Raw genomic sequence first — 19824 nt, forward strand, 5'->3', positions numbered from 1 at the left:
ACACGGACGGCTTATCTTAACAGCCAAGATGATTCCGAGGGATGTTTTGTTTTTAGAAGAAAACTATCCATACAGATAGGTTGGGAATGGTCTATGTTCAAAATGAAAGATCATTACAGGTTCTTTAATTTAAGCCATAAAAAACCTTATTGCTGTAGATAGCTATTGTGTGACGTAATCAGCAGACGACGGACCCGAGGCCGATCTGGAAGCCGAGCCGATATGGTACTTACACCGGTACAAATTTGGCATGACACCGCCACTGCGGAAGTTTTGATAAATGGGTACATAAAGCACTCAAAATATGTGTATCATTTATAAAATGTCTCCAAAATAGTGTTAAATAGTAATGTAATGGTTTGCGTCGAGGCATCGGGGCGTGTTTCGAATATGTCTGCTCCTCAGCGAAGCTCAGCTTCGAGTAGGATTCACATTGGCGAAATAACGTAGCGTGTGACGTTCGAGGCTTTGCCTCGGGCTACTGCTTCGAAATATTGGTTCAGTATTGGCGGGACATTTTGACTATGGATATCCCGTACACGAATACAAACTTGTGGGATATTGTCAGTAGTTGGAGAAAGTTTGATCATTGCATTTGCGGTATTATCAAGCAACATATCACGTTCATAAGTCATCATGGAGTTTGCTTAAAAGAGAAGGTTTTCCCCTGTTTGGGAGCATTTTGATTGAATTTCTCCCAATAAGGTTTGCCTATTCATACTGCTATCCATTTTAAAGCATGGTTTGGCAAGTAGTAGCATAGTGTATTTTAATGTTGTCTTTTGCATTGATTGTTTTTGTTTGTATAGGTGAAATGCCTAATCCGCAACAAGCTTCTTGGTTAAAATAACAATACATCTTCCATGTTGAGGCATTACCGTGCCCTTCATGAGAAAGAGGAGACACCCACAGCACCTGCTGGGACTTGCACACGTGCGTTTTGGTGTTCACTTCTTTTTTATGCATGATGCATTATAAGAGGGCTATACCATTAGGTTACTGCTTGTTCACTTGTTTTGTCTCTTTTGCCCAGCTTCCAGGAAAAAGGTAATGGACGAGGCCTAGTGGACATGGTGGTGAAGGATAGCCAGCCTTTTACTATGGTCAACGACCAGGGATTCAGGGGGCTGGTAAAATTACTGGACCCTTCATATGTTCTGCCCACCAGATAGGTATATATTTTTATGTTATCATTCATTAACCTACATTATATATCTTTAAAAGTCATGCTAAAAAGTGTTCTTGTTTTCTCAGGGTTTAAAGGCCATGGTGGAGGAACTGGACTTGAGCATCTGCGTACAAGTGCCAGAAGAATTGTAACATTCTTTCGGTCTAGTACCAAGGTATTATGGCTTGTGCTGCATATTCTTTGTTTGGAACATCACTTTTCTTTACTGTATCATTATCCTGTTGTGACTGTTTTAGCACTGTCCAACTATAATTGTATATGTTCTTTTCTGTGTATAGGAAAGTCTAGCCCAGATGCAGCAACGCATGGGAAGACCACTGCGTAAGCTGCTGAAGGAGGTTGAGACGAGGTGGAACAGCTACTATAATGTTGGAGAGGCTGCATTCAGATAGAGAAGCTGTAAGTGCAGCTATGGCTTCTCTCCCTTTTAAAGACACCATGTTGACTCTAATGGAGTTTACCATAATTAAGGAGTGCCTTGGTGTGCTACAATTGAATTGTCCGAGGTAAAGAGGGTGTCAGCCTCTAAGATTCTTCCATTATTGAAAATGGTCTCAATAACCCTCGGTGAACAGCTTTGATCCATCCACACTGACATGGCCCAACAACTCACCAAATCAATACAACTGAGGTTAATGGAATCCCTTAGCCGCTCCCCAAAGACCAGTATCCTGACCCTCTATACTCTCCTGGACCCACGTTTCAAATCCCTCGGCTTCCTCACTCCAACCAGGGCTGATGAAGCTGTGAATAGGCTCACCACTGAGTGTAGTCAAGTGATAGGTGAAAAACCGGTACAATAATTTCCACTTGTATCAGCAGCGATCCATGAAGATTAAGGCCGAATCTCGATTCTTCCCCTTGCCCCTTTTGCTTTGTCTTGTCTTTGTCTTAACACTAGCACTTGCAAGTGTAAGGGCCAAGGGCTGAGATCTTTCCCCTATGAAATGAGACGCCACTCGGTTTCGGGTACGTGACTTGGTTTCGGGTACGTCATCATTCATCGTCGCCAGCTGGCTGCCCCGTCACCAGAGCGCCGAAACGCCAATAAAAGCCAGAGAAGAAGAGCGCCGGAATCAAATCACTTCGAAGATGCCGTCTGCAAGTGCGTGCGTGTCCATTGCGATGTTTTTGGTTCTTTTTTTGCGATTGTCTGCAAGAAATCGCAGACTTCAAGGAAGGAGAAGAGGTCTACGACGCCTCCAAGTGCTGTTGGATGAAACTTTGGTATGTATGGATTGTTTGCAAACATCGTTAAGTTGTTTAACGTTAACCGAACTAACCAAAACAGTAGAGCTCGACACGGGCAAATTACATGTAGCCTACTTGTTATTCTAAATGACATGACATGTTATTGGAATAGGAACCCAGTAAATATCTGTGTGTATAATATTTTGCTTTGACGGTTAACTAAAAGTTAAGGATGTATGCAACTCGTGGGTAATATCGATGCACAGCCGTCACTATGTTCTTTGTGCAGGGGGAGGGGAGACATAACTGTAGCCATGTGCTTTGTTGTGGGAAGACGTAAACAGTTTAAAGTAGTTTGATGGGGGCATTTGATCGTTGAAAATTCACTTCGGGACTCCGTAGTTGCATGTAGTATATTTAGGAGATAAACAAAAACAACAAGCTCGAGAGAAGCACAGTTCGACCCTTCCCGTCACCTCTTGTCTAAACATGCTCTTGCACATATGCAGACAAAATAGCACCTAATAATCTAAGTTACACACACGGAAACTGTGAAAAGCCATATTCCTGCTTACTTGATTCATACAGAGTAATGTATTAATACAAGGCACTTGATTAATATATTCTTAAGTTATTAACAGTGATGACAATTATCTCCATCAGCATTTTTGTCCCAACTCAGTCCACTAATGGTGTGTAATGTTTTTCTTTTCCAGACTGGTGCTCCGGCCAGATACTGTGCCTTAAACCTGAACATGCCTGTACTGCGCATTTGGTTGGATGTGGAGTCGGAGCTGAGGCAGGATTTCCGCCTCAGCAGAACAGCAATGCGCAGTTTACAGAGGCTTTTGCACAGGGAGCAGGACCATGGCTGGGGTAATGATTTGGAAGTCCTCATCTACACCTATTGGCTAGCACATGGACTCTCTTACCGGGTGGTGTCCCGTGTCTTCAACGTGCCAAAGCCTACAGTTCACCGCATCATCCACAGAGTGGCCCAGAACATATGGGACAATCTGGGCAGAGCAATCAGCTTTCCTCCAACAGCGAACCTGCCCACAGTTGGTCAGGGATTTGCTAACATTTCGGGAACCCCTGCATTCCACAATGTGGTTGGAGCTATCGACGGCAGCCACATCCGAATCAAACCTCCACAGCGTCACAGATTGGACTATTTGAATTACAAAGGTTTTTACTCAGTAAACATGCAGGCAATATGTGACTCTAATGGGAGGTTTCTGGACATTTATGTGGGGTACCCGGGATCTGTCCACGATACACGCGTTATGAAAAATAGCACTTTTTATACTGCAAGACGGTATCCCCCAGCGGGCTACATCCTTCTGGGTGATGGTGGGTATCCCTGTCTGGAAACTCCAATTTGCCTCATCACTCCATTCAAGGAGCCAGTGCAAGGACAAGTACAGCAGAGGTTCAATTACCACCAGGCAAAGGGGCGCAGCATAATTGAGAGGGCGTTTGGAATGATGAAGACCAGGTGGAGGTCGACACTTTTCAAGGCTTTAGAGGTGAAGCCCACATTTGCACCACAGGTCATCGCTTCATGTGCCTTTTTGCACAATGTGTGTATGGACAATGGTGACACTCAGGTTCCAGATGAGGACATTTTAGGAGATCGGCACGACCCCCAACCTCCCCGTGAACCCATGGCATGCAACGAAACCTCTGGGAATGATGTCAGAAACAGACTGGCTGCCCAAGTTTCAGGCAATGCACAAGCCCCATGATGACAATTGTCATATGTATATATGTATATATTTTACATTTCTTTTGTGTTGACGTTGGTGGTGGTGGTTTTTTACATTAGTGTAGATGTTATCTGTATAAGTCTGATTGCAATAAATCATTTCATACACAGTGCATAGTGTTTTGTGGATCTGTTTGTCACCAGTCATCTGTTTTGAATGGCATTAATGTTCAGAAACACTTTGTAAACAAAATTATTTTTAAATAAAATTAACATAAACATAACACAAAAAATATATATGTACAACAATAACGACTGAACTGCAAAAAATGAACAAATGAACAAACAAAACCAAAATAACCCCTACATTTTGTCAACCATTTTTTCAAAAAGACTCAAGAGACGGTCTGTTTTCTCCTGACTTTCTGTGTGCCGTCTTTGCTCCTCTTCGTTTCGCCTCTCCTCTTTTGCTGATTCCTCTACTAGGAATTCCAGTACTGGATTTTTTTTTCTTTTTTTTCTGGGTGAGGGAGATGGGGAGCCTGTCGCTGCAGGGGGGCTGGCTGCAGAGGGGCTGGCTGCAGAGGTGCTGGCTGCAGAGAGGCTGGGTGCAGAGGTGCTGGCTGCAGAGGTGCTGGCTGCAGAGAGGCTGGGTGCAGAGGTGCTGGCTGCAGAGAGGCTGGCTGCAGAGGTGCTGGGTGCCAATGGAGGCTCAACCATTTCCTAACGGAACAAAATCAATCTTGATTAAATGTTTGTGGTCATGTCATGTTTGTGTGTACTTGACCAAAGGCATATGGCCATATAGATGTAAATAAGGTTGGTTTCAACCATCTTGTCATGGCTTTAGACAAAGGCCAACCATCAGGGTCTGATAGCCAGGATATGTACAGTATGAAAAAAATATGCATTAGGAACAGTATAGTTAGTTAACAGTTGTTGGACTGTAAAACATGAGCTGGAAGGGTAGTGGTATAAATAACAGGATATATACAGACTGAATGAAATAAGATATAAGTAAACAGCAGCAAGGTAGTGCAAATATTGCAGAATGTTAAGTACAGGTGAATGAGAAGTGATGGTAAAAGTGATAAAACAGAATGAGGTAAGTACAGTGAATACTACGGAACAGTAAACATATGGAAACAGTAGTGTTCAATGGCTGGGAGAAGGTTCATAGCCGTCCAGGCCAGGGTGGAGGGGGTGAGTACAGTCACAGGAGGAGGGTGTGTGAGGGTGAATGGCTGTATGGCCGGTACTTTATGTATATATTTATATAAATGAAAGGGAGAGAGAGAGAGAGAGAGACTGCACATTGCAATAAGAGCATGTTCACATTCTGCTATTCAGAAAATCCAGACCACTCAATGTACTCATTACATACCATGAGGAGTTGCGTGGGATCCTCTGAAAAGGAGGCCACCACCACAGGAGGGTCCATTGCAGGCCTGTCACCCATCACCTCGTGCATGTCCTCAAAGAACTGCCAGTTGGCAGCAGTCACCTCCCCCCTGTCAGTCCCCGACCCGGTTTTGGGTGTTCGTAGCTCCTTGAAGGACACACAACATATACAACATAAACTAAATAATTCATACAACTAACGTATGCATTGACAAATTATTTAGCAAACATTTTTGTCCAAAGTGACGTACTAGAAATCTCAGGCTACAAGCAATATACAGTAGACCTCTAGTGTGACAATAAATACAATTTGACATAAGAAAAAAACGTGCCGAACTAGTGCAAGCAATAGAAGAAGACAAGAAGGGAGGTGCACTCGGAAGAGAGCTTCTTGAAGGCAGAGAGGGAATCCCCTGCTCTGGTAACTCATTGCCTTGAATTGTGAAGATGTAGAGTTTTTTCTTTACCACAACATCACATACCCTATATCTCTGCTTAAGGTTCTCCCACTTCTTGGCAGCCTGCTGTCCTGAAATCATCCCCACCAGCCCCATCTCTTTCACCAGTGTCCTGTATCATAACCAACAACAATGTACGCATGGACAGGAATTAATTACAACTGATTACAATAATAGGCCTAATAATACAATAATTAATGGCTACAACATTGATCGCATAACTCACTCCCATAGCTGCTTAGCCAAGAATTTCGATCTCACAAATTTGTGATCATTTTCTGTTCGAAATCTTATCAGATGTCGGGTTTGCTCTGGCGTCCCTGGATAATACAGGATGGTACATGTAAAGCACAGGTGGATGTCTTAAAACAAGTGCTGTCATTCACAGATATCAAACGGAATTCGCGGATAAGTTATCTGTAGACATGCGTGACTGTATGAGCTATGAAACTAGCGATTTAAAAAAAGTTTCAATTATGGTTGCAAATATATATACGACTGTATAGAGCACAAAACTAGACTGTCGTAATTGTTTTGTGGACGGTAGGCCTACATGTAAAGCACGGATCGATGTCTCCAAAGCAAGTGCTGTCATTCACAGATATCAAACGTAATTCGTGGATAATAACGTTATCTGTACACATGCATGGAGTCAGGCTAGTCCGAGAAATGCGTGACTGTATGAGCTATGAAACTAGCGATTTAACAAAGTTTCAAAGAAGAACATGGTTGCAAATATATATGTATACGACTGTATAGAGCACGAAACAAGACTGTCGTCACTTTTTAATTAATTATATGCGAAAGCAAGTGCTGTCATTCACAGATATCAAACGTAATTCGTGGATAATAACGTTATCTGTACACATGCATGGAGTCAGGCTAGTCCGAGAAATGCGTGACTGTATGAGCTATGAAACTAGCGATTTAACAAAGTTTCAAAGAAGAACATGGTTGCAAATATATATGTATACGACTGTATAGAGCACGAAACAAGACTGTCGTCACTTTTAAATTAATTATAAGCGAAAAATACTTACATTTGTGGGACTTCTTAGATGCTGCCGCCATCGTTGAAGTGTTTTCGCTATGTGCCGGTTTCGCTATGCGCTCTGGGATATCCCTTGGCGGAGCAAGTGAGCTCTCAAATCATCTTAAAAATAAGGGGTACATAGCACTCAATCTTATCCCTTAATCTTGATCAAATTGGGTATTGAGACACCACTACCTCTCACATGAACGCGCAACTTCAAGGGTAAGGGGTAAGATAAGGGGTAAGGGGAAGTATTGAGATTGGGCCTAAGTCCCTTCCACCTCCTCTGGTAAATTGATAGAGAAAATTTGATTTTGCTGTGTTTATTTTGTTATGATATTTAATACATTTTCTGTCTATTTTCCCTAGGTCAACTGTGGCGACATTTGGATGCAACTGTGCAGAGGAGCAGACAAATTCATAGTGCCACAGCAGATGCCATCGTAGAGGTCCAGCGCTATTTAAGAGAACCTCACATCAACCGAAATGATGATCCACTCCAATACTGGGAACTGCACAAACTATTATTTCCACACCTCTACATTTTGTCATTCAAATTTTTGTGTACCCCTGCATCCTCTATCCCCTGTGAGCGTGTTTCTAAATAAAAATCATTAGCCAAATCCTGTTTCTGAATAAAATCATTAGCCCCCCCTTCCCCCCTCCAAAGTTACACAAAACACTGTCCCACATCTCAACCACATTTCCCCTTTTACAAAATCAGTTCTACTATCATATTGCCAATTTTTTTTCAATAATCAAAGCACTTTCACTGTCCTGTTGCCTAAACACATCATTTACAAAAAGAAGACAGTACCCAGTTCCAAGAACACTTTAATGGCTATAGAATTAATCACTCATTGTCAGTCATCATGCAGTGTGATACCACTTTAATCTATAAATCACTTTGAGTATTATTATTTCAGATTCAGATTTTATTCGTCACATACACAATACATTGCGGTGATGTTCCCAGTCAGCATGCTCTCGAAGGTGCAGGTGTAGAAGCTCCGCAGGACTGGTTTGGATGCTCTGAATATCTTCAGCCTCCTGAGATGGAACAGTCTCTGTCTGGCTTTCTTTACCACGGTGTCCAGGTGGGTAGACCACGTCAGATCATCGTGATCTGGACACGAGGTGCTTAAATGTATCCACCCTCTCCACAGGGGTCCCATTTATGGTTAAAGGAGTGTAGTCCCGCACCTGCGTCCTCCCAAAGTCCACCAGCATCTCCTTAGTTTTGCTTGCGTTGAGGTGGAGATTGTTTTTCTGACACCATTTTGTCGGGCAGCTCACCTTCTCCAGGTAGGTGGTCTCATTGTTGTTGTGGATTAGCTAAATGGTCCCGCCCCCAGGAACGTTTTTTTTTTCTTCAGACTTGACTGTCAGGAGTTTCAAAACATATGCGCGACAGAACACTGCCAATATTCACGTGACTCAAAGCTTGCGCCTGTGTGGTCAAATCTCTGAAAAGTCAATGCTGAAAAGTCAGTTCTGAAAAAATACGTTGGAATGGCGTAAACGTACACCTTTACAAGTTTTTAAAACTAAATATACAACCTTTCAAAACTAATTTCTCAATGTATGAACACCTGTTTGCAGAATCCCATTTACAAGGTTTCAAAACCGGGAAACAATGAAATACACTGTTAGAACAGTGCCAGATTTGAAACTGCGCTGGTGAAATTGTTTGAACTTTGAAAATGTGTTGGTGAAAATGATGAAGAAGATAAAATAGAACACAAAATCAAGTTTACAGATGTTTGAATTTTTGTTTGAATTTTTTTCAGGTTATAATCTATTTTTTCAGTGTTGCAAAACCTTTTTTACAAGGTGTTAGAGTTTTCAAACCCAGACTTACAAGCCTTTGAAACTTTTTTTTTCAGGTTTGAATTATGGCAGGAAACTGGCTCCATACCCCTGCTGCCTCAGCCGGGGCGGGGCACTATGCCGGCCTGGAGGTCTCTTCTTCGTCAGACCTACGGGGAGACTCATACTGCCGATCTTCCGAATGTCTGCGCGTGTGCTTATGCCCACGCTTACGGGATCGGGGCGACCGACGGGGTGAGCGTCGCCTCTCCGCCCTGCCCTCCTGCGCGTGACCGCGCACCTGGTTGGCACGGCGAAGTCTTTCCCCCTTGGACAGGTCAACTGCTGCACTGCAGGGGTTGTCTACGTCCTCCAGCACGTGGACGGCCCCCAGGCAATCAGGGCACTCTCTGTGCCCATCGTCAGTGCTCATCGCCGCGCTGCAGATGCTGCAGTGGTGTGCGGCCATTCTGGCAAGTTGCACTTCCCCCCACACCGAATAAGCAGTACACTCTTGTAGCCGGCACGGGCGAGCGAACACACCTGACCCGGCTCACTCCCCCCAGCGGCTGTGGACAGCGGCTATAGGGCGCTGTTGGATTAAGCACTTCTACTGATGCAAAGTCAGGAGTAGCCTACACCTTGGTGGCCGGCAAGGGCGCGCGGACACACCTGACCCGGCTCACACTTACCCCAGCGGCTGTGGACAGCGGCTATAGGCGCTGTTGGATTAAGCACTTCTACTGATGCAAAGTTAGGAGTACACCTTGGTGGCCGGCAAGGGCGCGCGGACGCAGCTGACCCGGCTCACACTCCACCCAGCAGCTGCAAACAGCGGCTTTAGGGTGCTGTTTAATTAACTACGCAGACTACCCAGGTGAAGACAGTAATTGGCTAAATAATGACAATGCACACTTATTGTAATTCAGTAAGCATACACTAATTCAGTAAGCATACATTCAGTAAGCAACGCTTACCTAAGCAATACGGCGACCACACCCACGATCCCTGCATGCTCTATATTGTCCCTACAATATAGAGCGCAATAGTGTGGTTCCAGAAGTAAAATTCCTGTTAATTTTCACCATACAGGTTTTGATTAAGCCATCATTTCGTAACCATCCAAAGTATATGTTCCACGCGCCGTTACATTGTGCAACAATGGTATATGCTCCTGCAGAAGCCACAAGTAAAAGACCTGAACATCTAGGTTTTAGAAAAACACGTTTTATTCGCAATTTATTTGAAACCACTACACTACCCATAATCCTAAAGTGTGAGTCGACGTCTTTGATTGGTGGAGCTCGCTGTTACCATGGAAACGTTTACCCGGACCTGAATAAGTCAAGTCATTGATGACTGCTGCTACTGAACTCGATCGCTTACCACAGCAACCATGATTTCCCTTAGATTAATGGAAAGATAGAGTTGTGGTTAGAGTTGTAGAGGGAATGAGCTCTACGTGTTGAAAAATATGTTGCTGTAGAATCAACATACTTGGGCTCCATTGGCATTTGAGTTATGTATGAGTCAAGCACGACCTTTGAATTGGCAAGTTTTGAAAGTAATTATGGGGAACATGCTTGGGGCCATTTACAGAAAATTCCGTTTTTTTCTGTATTTTAACATGCAAGTAGACCAACAGATACACAAGTAGATAACAAATAATATATTAAGTAACACTAAACAACAAACTAATGATTAGGATTGCACAATGTATGGGCCAAACGGAACAGATAGAGAACAATAGAGCCTTTTATTGCTTGCCCATAACGCCCATGGCCAAATTGATATTCTTTATCCGTCAAAACAAACAGACAATAATACAATTTGGACTACGACAGTGGGTGCTGGTCTCCGCCAGGGCTGCGCCTTGTCACCAATCCTGTTTGTGATATGTGGACAGGATATCGAGGCGTAGTCGTGGTGGGGAGGGGTTGCAGTTCGGTGGTCTGAGGATCTCGTCACTGCTTTTTGCAGATGATGTGGTCCTCATTGGATCATCGGCCTGTGACCTTCAGCACTCACTTGATCGGCTGGCGGCCGAGTGTGAATCGGCTGGGATGAGGATCAGCACCGCAAAATCTGAGGCCATGACTCTTAGCAGGAAACCGGTGGATTGCTTACTCCGGGTAGGAAATGAGTCCTTAGCCCAAGTGAAGGAGTTCATGTACCTCGGGGTCTTGTTCGCGAGTGAGGGTACTATGGAGCGTGAGATTGGCCGGAGAATCGGAGCAGCGGGGGCGGTATTGCGTTCGCTTTACCGCACCGTTGTAACGAAAAGAGAGCTGAGCCGCAAGGCAAAGCTCTCGATCTACCGGTCGATCTTCGTTCCTATCCTCACCTATGGTCATGAGGGCTGGGTGATGACCGAAAGGACGAGATCGCGGGTACAAGCGGCCGAGATGAGTTTTCTCAGAAGGGTGGCTGGCGTCTCCCTTAGGGAGACGCCAGCCATCCGTGAGGAACTCGGATTAGAGCCGCTGCTCCTTTACTTAGAAAGGAGTCAGCTGAGGTGGTTCGGGCATCTGGTAAGGATGCCCACTGGGCGCCTTCCTTGGGAGGTGTTTCAGGCACGTCCAGTGGGGAGGAGACCTCGGGGAAGACCCAGGACTAGGTGGAGAGATTATATCTCAACACTGGCCTGGGAACGCCTCGGGATCCCCCCGTCAGAGCTGGTCAATGTGGCCCGGGAAAGGGAAGTCTGGGGCCCCCTGCTTGAGCTGCTCCCCCCGCGACCCGACCCCGGATAAGCGGATGACGATGAGGATGAGGAGGACTACGACAAAAATTATGACTTGCTTTCATTGCAAAACTGAGGATACATTGTTGATAACTGTTTAACCGCAATACAAATATATTTGCTGTGCTCGATAGATAAATCAACCGATTTTGGTCGATTCATCTATCGAGCACAGCAAAATCTATTTGCATTGTGGTTAAACAGTTATCAACCATGTACCCGCAAATGTAAATGATTTAAACACAACATTCCACCTTGTTTTAGCTGCTCCCTCAATGATGGTAGGTAAATAGGTAATTTAATGTGATATAAAAATGATGCAAGGTCATTTAATTAGAATTTAATTGAGTTAGAGTAATGTGTCTTCTGTCCTACCAGGTCCAGTGTATTCTGTCCTACTAGTCCCAGTGTATTCTGTCCTACTAGTCCCAGTGTATTCTGTCCTACCAGTCCTAGTGTATTCTGTCAGACCATTCCCAGACCATTCTTTGAGGGCCCTAAAAGACCTTTGAACCTTGGGTTCAGACAGATGGACCACATCCGTTCACATACATTCTTCAGGAAGGACTCAAATTAACTGGCATTCCAGTTTTGCCAGGACCTTTGGATGGGCAAGTGTTCAAACTTAAACAATGGGGTTCATTATGAGCGCCTATCCGGTTTTGTGATACCAGCCTGATGTAGTCATCTGTATGGCCACACAGGCAGCAAGGCGCAGTATCTTCTGTGCCACCAGGCCCAGTGACTTCTGTCGCATCCGGCCCAGTTTCTTCTGTCCTACCAGGGCCAGTGTCTTCTGTCCTACTCTGTCCTACCAGGCAGAGTGTCTTCTGTCCTACTCTGTCCTACCAGGCCGAGTGTCTTCTGTGTTAACTAGGCCCAGTGACTTCTGTCCTACCAGGCCCAGTGTCTTCTGTCCTATTCTGTCCTGCCAGGCCCAGTGTCTTCTGTGTTAACCAGGCCCAGGTAATGTCCTATCAGGCCCAGTGTCTTCTGTGTTAACCAGGCCCAGGTAATGTCCTATCAGGCCCAGTGTCTTCTGTGTTAACCAGGCCCAGTTTCTTATGTCCTACCAGGCCGAGTGTCCTCTGTGTTAACCAGGCCCAGTTTCTTATGTCTTACCAGGCCCAGTGTATTCTGTGTTAACCAGGCCTAGTGTCTTCTAGTGGTGCAACGGTTCACGGGTTTCCCGTGATCCGTACGGATCAACCATCACGGTTCGGGACGCAAGTGATCCGCGGATCAGCTGATAAAAAAAAAAAGTTGTGCGTTGACGTGATCAGCGCATGTTTAGAGGACAATTCCGGTATCAACAACATCATCAAGTATCGTAGCGAAATACAGTTTCTGTTGTGTTTTATTTGGCGTTCCGTAAATCCCATTGAAACGTAAACCGGAACCGGAACCGGACGTGTTTAGGTTTGGTTGTAGTCTTTTCGCTCGGTTCGCCGTATCAACAGTAGGGCTAAAACCGAGCGAAAAGACTACAACCAACCCCCCTTGCAATGAGCAATGAGTCTCCGAACCGAAATCAATGAATTTACAAAATGCCAAATAAAACACCACAGAAACTGTATTTCGCTACCAAACTAAAAAAAAGAAGATAAGGATGTCTGCATTGCCTTGGGAGAGTGTAGACTCTAAACTCTCCCCAGGCAATGCAGACATCCTGAATTGTAAATCCAGGTTTAGGGATTATTTACTATCCTATCCATGTTAAAAAGAAGGAATAATGCCTCAGATTGCACATTTTTTAAATATTGACCATGCTTAGAGGAAGCAGGATTATTACCTAATTTTTCACTTTATTTTGTTTTTACACAGTTGAAGATTTAAAGTCACATTTGTCTTGTTATCTTTATTGTTGTTGTTGATCCGAAAACGATCCGACCCGTCACTCAAAAACCGTGACCCGATCCGAACCGTGAGCTTTGTGATCCGTTGCACCCCTAGTGTCTTCTGTCATACAGTGGGGTCTATATTTCCTTTTCCTTCTACTCTTTTGCACTGTAGTAGCAAGGGAGTGAACTGGAACAATTGGAATCAAAGTGTAACGACCCCACCACACCACAACCAACAACACAGTTTAAGGGACCGTTTCCTATTTCTTCATATCGACTTTTATCATTACAGAGTAATGTTGGACATATTTTGATGGTCTCCTCGGTGACCGCTGTATTATATTTGGTTTTTCTAGAAGTAAGTAAGTAAAAAACACCTTTTTATACACACATTAAAGTTGATTTTAAAAAGGACACTACATGAAACCATAAAAATAACAACATGCCATAAAAGGGGAGGAAAGGCCAGGGAGAAGGGGTGTGTTTTGAGCTTAGATTTAAAAATGGTGATGGAAGGAATGAGACATAAGGCAGGGCGCGGCCACAGCAAAAGCGCTGGCACCCCTCTATTTTAGTCTAGTGTGTGGAACATGCAGGAGACCCATGCTACATGATCTAAGGGACCTGGGAGCTGAGTGGTGGTGGAAGAGCTCTGTAGTGAAGGGTGGGGCCAGGCCAATTAGGGCTTTAAAAACCATAAGTAGGTAAGACTTCTATGGTGAATGGGCAACCAGTGGAGGGATGCTAGGATGGGGGTAATATGATCCCGCTTTCTGGAACCAGTCAACAGCCTTGCTTCTGAGTTCTGGACCAGCTGAAGGCGAGAGAGGAGTGATTGAGCGAGTTCTAGGTGAAGAGAATTGCAGCAATTCAGCTGTAATTTGATGAAAGTGTGGATTTATTTTTCCCGAGTGTGAAATTATGAATGGGGTTTCATTTTAGCAATGACTCAGAGCTGGTAAAAGCTGCTATTGACTACAGCAGCAATTTGCTTGTCAAAGCAAAAGTCTGAATCAAAGATTTCACTTAGGTTTCTGGTGTGGGATTTGTTGTAGGGGGAGAGAATACATAGGTTGGGCATGAGTGGGGCTTTAGATTTGGAGGGGCCAAAAATAATAACTTTATTCGTTTTTTCATTGTTAAGTTTGAGGAAGTTACTTCCCATCCAAACTGTTACAACCTCAAGGCAGTCAAGAAGGGTCTGGAGTGAGTCTGCAGATCTGAGTGGAAGGTATAATTGTGGATTATAGTGAAATGAGATGTTGTACTTTCTGATTATATTACCTAGAGGGAGTATGTATAGGCAAAAGGGGACTAGACCTAAAATGGTCCCCTGGGGGGACCCACAGGACACAGGGGTAGAGGGTGAGGAGAACTGGCCGATAGACACTGTGAATGATCAATTGCTGAGATAAGAGGAAAACCATCGAAGAGCCGTACCACCTATACCAACCCACTGCTCTAGGCGCGACAAGAGGGTTGTGTGGTTTACAGTGTCAAAGCTCAGCACTGAGGTCTAATAAGATCAAAATGGCATTTTCTCCAGATTCTAGGGTGAGGAGCAGGTCATTTGTAACGTTCAGCAAGACTGTCTCAGTGCTGTGACGTGATTTAAAACCTGATTGGAAGGGCTCCAAAATCTTTGTGGTTGAGGATGACCTGAATACTTGGGCCGATGGTGACAAAGGTGTCTTTCAGTATCTTGGAGGGGACTGCATCTTTAGGAGAGGTTGAGGGCTTAAGACCCTAACAATTTAATGACACACATTAGGTTGTTGTTCTGGTTTGGGATGTTTTGATTAGATTCATAGTTTGATTTGTGGTTTGTTAAATATTCTTCAGAAACCTACTCTACTTCCATCGCCATACATGCACTCCACACACAACTGATACAACACACTCACATCTCCTTGCTGGTTATGTATTGTTAAATTAATATTAGATAACTTTAATCATGTGTGGGGTCCCCTTTAGAACCAGATTGTGAAAATGTATATAGATTTTATAGTTTTGACCCAATCAATAAATGTAGTGTGTTGATATATGTGACTGGTATTTATGGTTTATCTTTTTCAATTACTCATTAGATCTGTCTTAAGATGACCTAAAGAGGAAAGTTCTTCACACACATCTGTACTTTAATGCACAGACGAAAAATAGGGGCAAATAACCAACGTGAGACACGCAGGTTAACGAAATCTGTGACTATATAGAACCCAGTCTCACGGAAATACGTGACATTGTCACGTCACATCATTTAATCTATTCATCTATTCACAAAAGCACAAAATTAAACTCATTCTAAAAAAAGAAGAGATGAAGCAGCCACCTTTTTTTCCATCGCGGTTTGCCTACAGAGTAGCGCACCTGCATTAAATATATCCGTGAATTGTCACAATTTCTCAGAATCAAAGGTGAAAGTAGAAACGGGTGGCCAAAAGCTGTCATATTGCTATAAATTTGTGCTTTTGGCACGAAAAAATTGAAATTACGTGTCCCAGATCACGAATGAATAGATTAAATGACGTGACAGTGTCACGTATTTCCGTGAGACTGGGTTGCTATATAAGTTGCAAAATACTCTTTGGTTGCAAAAGCTGTCTTCTTTCTTTCTTCCTTCTTTCAGAGTTTCACTACGCTACATTACGTTAGGGTTACTTACATGATGGGCTGCTGGGCAGGGGTGTTGCAAGGATTTGAGTATATTCAGAGGGGTCTAGGGGGGGATTGTCCCCCGTATAATATACTATATATATGCTATATACTAGAGTATACATACTAAACTATATATAATAGAGTTTATACTAGAGTATATATACTAGCGCACAACCTCTAGTTGTAATTAAACCCATTGCAATAATATGGAAACCCCAGTCGATAATGTAACAAATTTCTGAGCGCATAATATAATAACATTTTGCCTATGTTACAATATTCGTTCCCCACAAATGACTCTTAAAAGCAGTGCCAACATTTAAATATTTTTTAACCATTCAGCGAACAAAAGGCAACAGGCTGACTATCATTTAGGGGGCCACTCAATGACATGCAGAAGCGTCATCAACACGCCGACTGAAGTAGTGTGAGAAATACTGACTTTCTACTTCTCATTCACAGATAAGGTAATTTACATTTCCTACAGAGAAAATACTGCCTCAGGGGTAGTATTATTCAGGAGATTTTCAGGGTACAAATGTCAGGATATGTTGTTCACACACACGGCCCATCAGGACAATATCAGGACTTACACGCGTGTCTGAAAGCAGCTAATGTGTGAGCATTTGATTACATTATAAAATTAGTCAATTTATTGTAACAGGGGTAATTGTTCAATAGAAAGTGTAGTATACTATGCATGCAAATCAATTATTAAGTAGCTTTTACTTTTATTCAGGGCTGAAAAGTGCATGACATTTTAAAATGAAAGGCAACTATTATTGGTTAGTGGAAAATATAATCATCATTGAGACTAAACATCTCTTCCAGTGCCAAGACAGGCAGCGGAAGCATAGTCACACATAGCATACACACAATACATAAGAAAATTAAAACAACTAAAACAGTCCGCAGGGGGGTATCAATATTGCAACACACTTCAGGAGTCTCAAGGAGAAGCGTAATATTGAGTTTGAGCAAAGGTGTGTAAGACTATAGACATAATTCACCAGTCCTACTACTGTGTTACTGACATGTTTTCGTTGTGTTATTGCGAAACTGTCTCTTTAAAATCACGTGACTTGTGTGTTGATATGCCGGTTGGCACGATGTTTGAATTTAACGGTTTTTATATGACAAAATGAATGATCTGCTGTTGCTTGTCGAGGTGAGAAATTGTCTCTTCTTGAGAAATTGTTCCTTCCTCTTAAAAACGTGACGTCTTACCTGGGCGAGTGTGTCGCTGCGGTGTGTGCGTGTGCATTCTTAACTGGGCGCGTATGTCGACTGCAGAGCCGTTATGTTTAAAAACGTAACGTCTTACCTGGGCGAGTCGCGCTGCAGTGTGTGCGCGTGCATGTGTGTTCTAACCTGCGCGTGTGTCGATGCCGGAGCCGTTATGATTAAAAAAATAACGTCTTACATGGACGAATGTCGCTGCGGTGTGTGCGCGTGCGTGTGTGTTCTAACCTGCGCGTTTGTCGTTCGCGGAGCCGGTATGTTTGCCATGGCATGAAAATCTCACTTTATGAGGTTTTCTAACATTAATATGAGTTCCGCTAGCCTGCCTATGATCCCCCAGTGGCTAAAACTTGCGTTCGGTGTAAAACGAGCACTAGGTATCCTCCTCGCCTTTGAGAAAATGGAAGCTCAAGTACGCTGATTTGGAATGCTGCCCCATATGTCATCATAAGAGGCCAAGCTACCTCCCCTTTCTCTGCCTTGCCCGCCCAGAGAATTTGGCCCGCCAATGAGACAATGAGCTACGACTTTGCGAGTGCCACATGTGTTTGTGTGTGTGTGATTACACACACTGTAACGCGTCATTTTTATTTGGATAACCGTTCTGCTGTTGGTGTTATGGCGCATAACACGTCGGTTCTCTGATGTCTCTGGTATTTCCACAACGAGACTGTAGTGGGGGTTATCTCAGCCATCGTTGAGCCCCGCTGCCCGCTGCCACGAGGCACCACCGCCGCGAAGCACCACCGGCGGGCAGCGGGCAGCAGGCAGTGGGCAGCGGGTGGTTCAGTCTACTTCAGATTGATGTGGAAGTGGAATAACCACTTCGGAGAACCCGAAGTGTCGTTGTGTTATTGCGAAACTGTCTCTTTAAAATCACGTGACTTGTGTGTTGATATGCCGGTTGGCACGATGTTTGAATTTAACGGTTAAATTCACACGCACACACTGCAGCGACACACTCTCCCAGGTAAGACGTTACGTTTTTAAGAGGAAGGAACAATTTCTCAAGAAGAGACAATTATGAATCGTTTGTGATTCATTATATCATCTGGAGTGTCGCGTTCTTGAAGAAAGTAGTTCAATCCGGGTCGCTTTTGACTCACTTTATTTGTTAAAGTATTTCGGTATGGTAACTATGAAGCAAAAGGGGGGGAATTGTATCTAACACGCGTGGAGAAAAATACCGCAGAGCTATCTTCCAGCCCCGGGGCTTAGCCCCAGGGCTCTCAACGGTGCTGCCATATGTTTCTGACCTCAAATCTGTGTATGGAATATATGGATTGTATCAAGTAGGCGTGGCTATGTGGGGGTAATGCAGCTTATGTGTTCGATCCTGCTTCCTTGTGGCTATGTGGGAGCAGCTTATGTGCTTAAAATACGTAACAGGAGGCGCACACAGCTTTTGGCCGTATATGTATTATATTATAGTATTTAGATTTTGAGCTCCAAGACTGTAATTCAAGTGTTGTACACTTATTTGTTATTTGGATAACCGTTCTGCTGTTGGTGTCATGGCGCATAACACATCGGTTCTTTGACGCCTCTGGTATTTCCACAACGAGACTGTAGTTGGGGTTCTCTCAGCCATCGTTGAGCCCCGCTGTCCGCCGCCCGCCACCCGCTGCGAGGCACCACCACCGCGAAGCACCACCGCTTGGCAGCGGGCAGCGTGCGGGTCAGGCTACTTCAGATTGATCTGGAAGTGGAAGAACCAGAGACGTCGGAGAACCAGACGTAGTCGTTTGTGATTCATAATATCGTCCTGAGGCGCACACAGCTTTTGGCCGTGGTCATATGTATTATATGATATGTAGGGCCTATTAGGCTATATAATATTATTTAGATATAGAGCTCCAGGACTGTAACGCAAGTGTTGCAGGCCTACACTTCTTTATTTCGATAACCGTTCTGCTGTTGCTTATGGCGCATAACACGTCGGACTCTGTCTCTGGTATTCCCACAACGAGACTCGTAGTGGGGGTTCTCTCAGCCATGGTTGAGAAGGAATTGGGGGAGAGAAACTTTGGCTTTGACTCCCTGAGCCAAGACATGGAGGAGAAAGGGATTGTTGCCCGCGATTGTCCCCGCTTGAGCCCCGCTTCCCGCTGCCCGCTGCCGAGGGACCCCCGCCTCGGCGTTGCCCGCTGCCCGCTGCCCACTGCTGAGGCGGCGAGGCTCGGCGGTAGACAATCGCAGTCAACAATCCCTTTCTTCTCCATGCCGTGGTCGTGCGTGTGTTTTTACCTGCGTGTGTGTCGATGGCGGAGCCGTTATGTTTAAAAACATAACTTCTTACCTCCGTGCGGTGTGTGCGCGTGCGTGCGTGCGTGTGTGTGTGTGTGTGTGAGTGTATGTGTGTGTGTATGTGTGTGTTGTGCGCACGTGTGTGTGCACTTCCATGTATGTGTCTGTCACGCCGCGTCCTGCTACGCGGTCCACTAACTCCATCTAGTGGCTACTTGATGCCAGTGGTCCTTCTCCTCACACACCAGTCTGCAACCATCCAATCACCATTCCCTACTTCAGCCGGGGATCTCCTACCAGCTGACGC

At 44.4% G+C, this 19824-nt stretch overlaps 1 protein-coding gene and 1 long non-coding RNA gene across 2 annotated transcripts; both read left to right on the top strand.

The window, feature by feature from the left end:
- Positions 1-280: 280 nt before the first annotated feature.
- Positions 281-7752, top strand: LOC132470006 (uncharacterized). Its single transcript, XR_009528549.1, has 5 exons — positions 281-933; positions 1034-1172; positions 1255-1343; positions 1468-1588; positions 7350-7752. It is a non-coding gene; the product is annotated as an uncharacterized LOC132470006 (long non-coding RNA).
- Positions 2282-4261, top strand: LOC132469794 (putative nuclease HARBI1). The gene is made up of 2 exons (XM_060067864.1): positions 2282-2416; positions 3097-4261. Exons 1-2 carry the CDS (start codon positions 2282-2284, stop codon positions 4126-4128), a joined length of 1167 nt encoding a protein of 388 aa, XP_059923847.1. The 3' UTR covers positions 4129-4261.
- Positions 7753-19824: the final 12072 nt, after the last annotated feature.

This window comes from Gadus macrocephalus, chromosome 12, assembly GCF_031168955.1.
Source record: "Gadus macrocephalus chromosome 12, ASM3116895v1".
NCBI lineage: Eukaryota > Metazoa > Chordata > Actinopteri > Gadiformes > Gadidae > Gadus > Gadus macrocephalus.

What these genes read in the sequence shown, in the direction of transcription:
- LOC132469794 (XM_060067864.1), top strand. Translation starts at nt 2,282, where the DNA reads ATGCCGTCTGCAAGTGCGTGCGTGTCCATTGCGATGTTTTTGGTTCTT. An exon ending in TGCTGTTGGATGAAACTTTG is followed by an intron (nt 2,417 to 3,096) that starts GTATGTATGGAT and finishes TTTCTTTTCCAG; the next exon opens with ACTGGTGCTCCGGCCAGATA.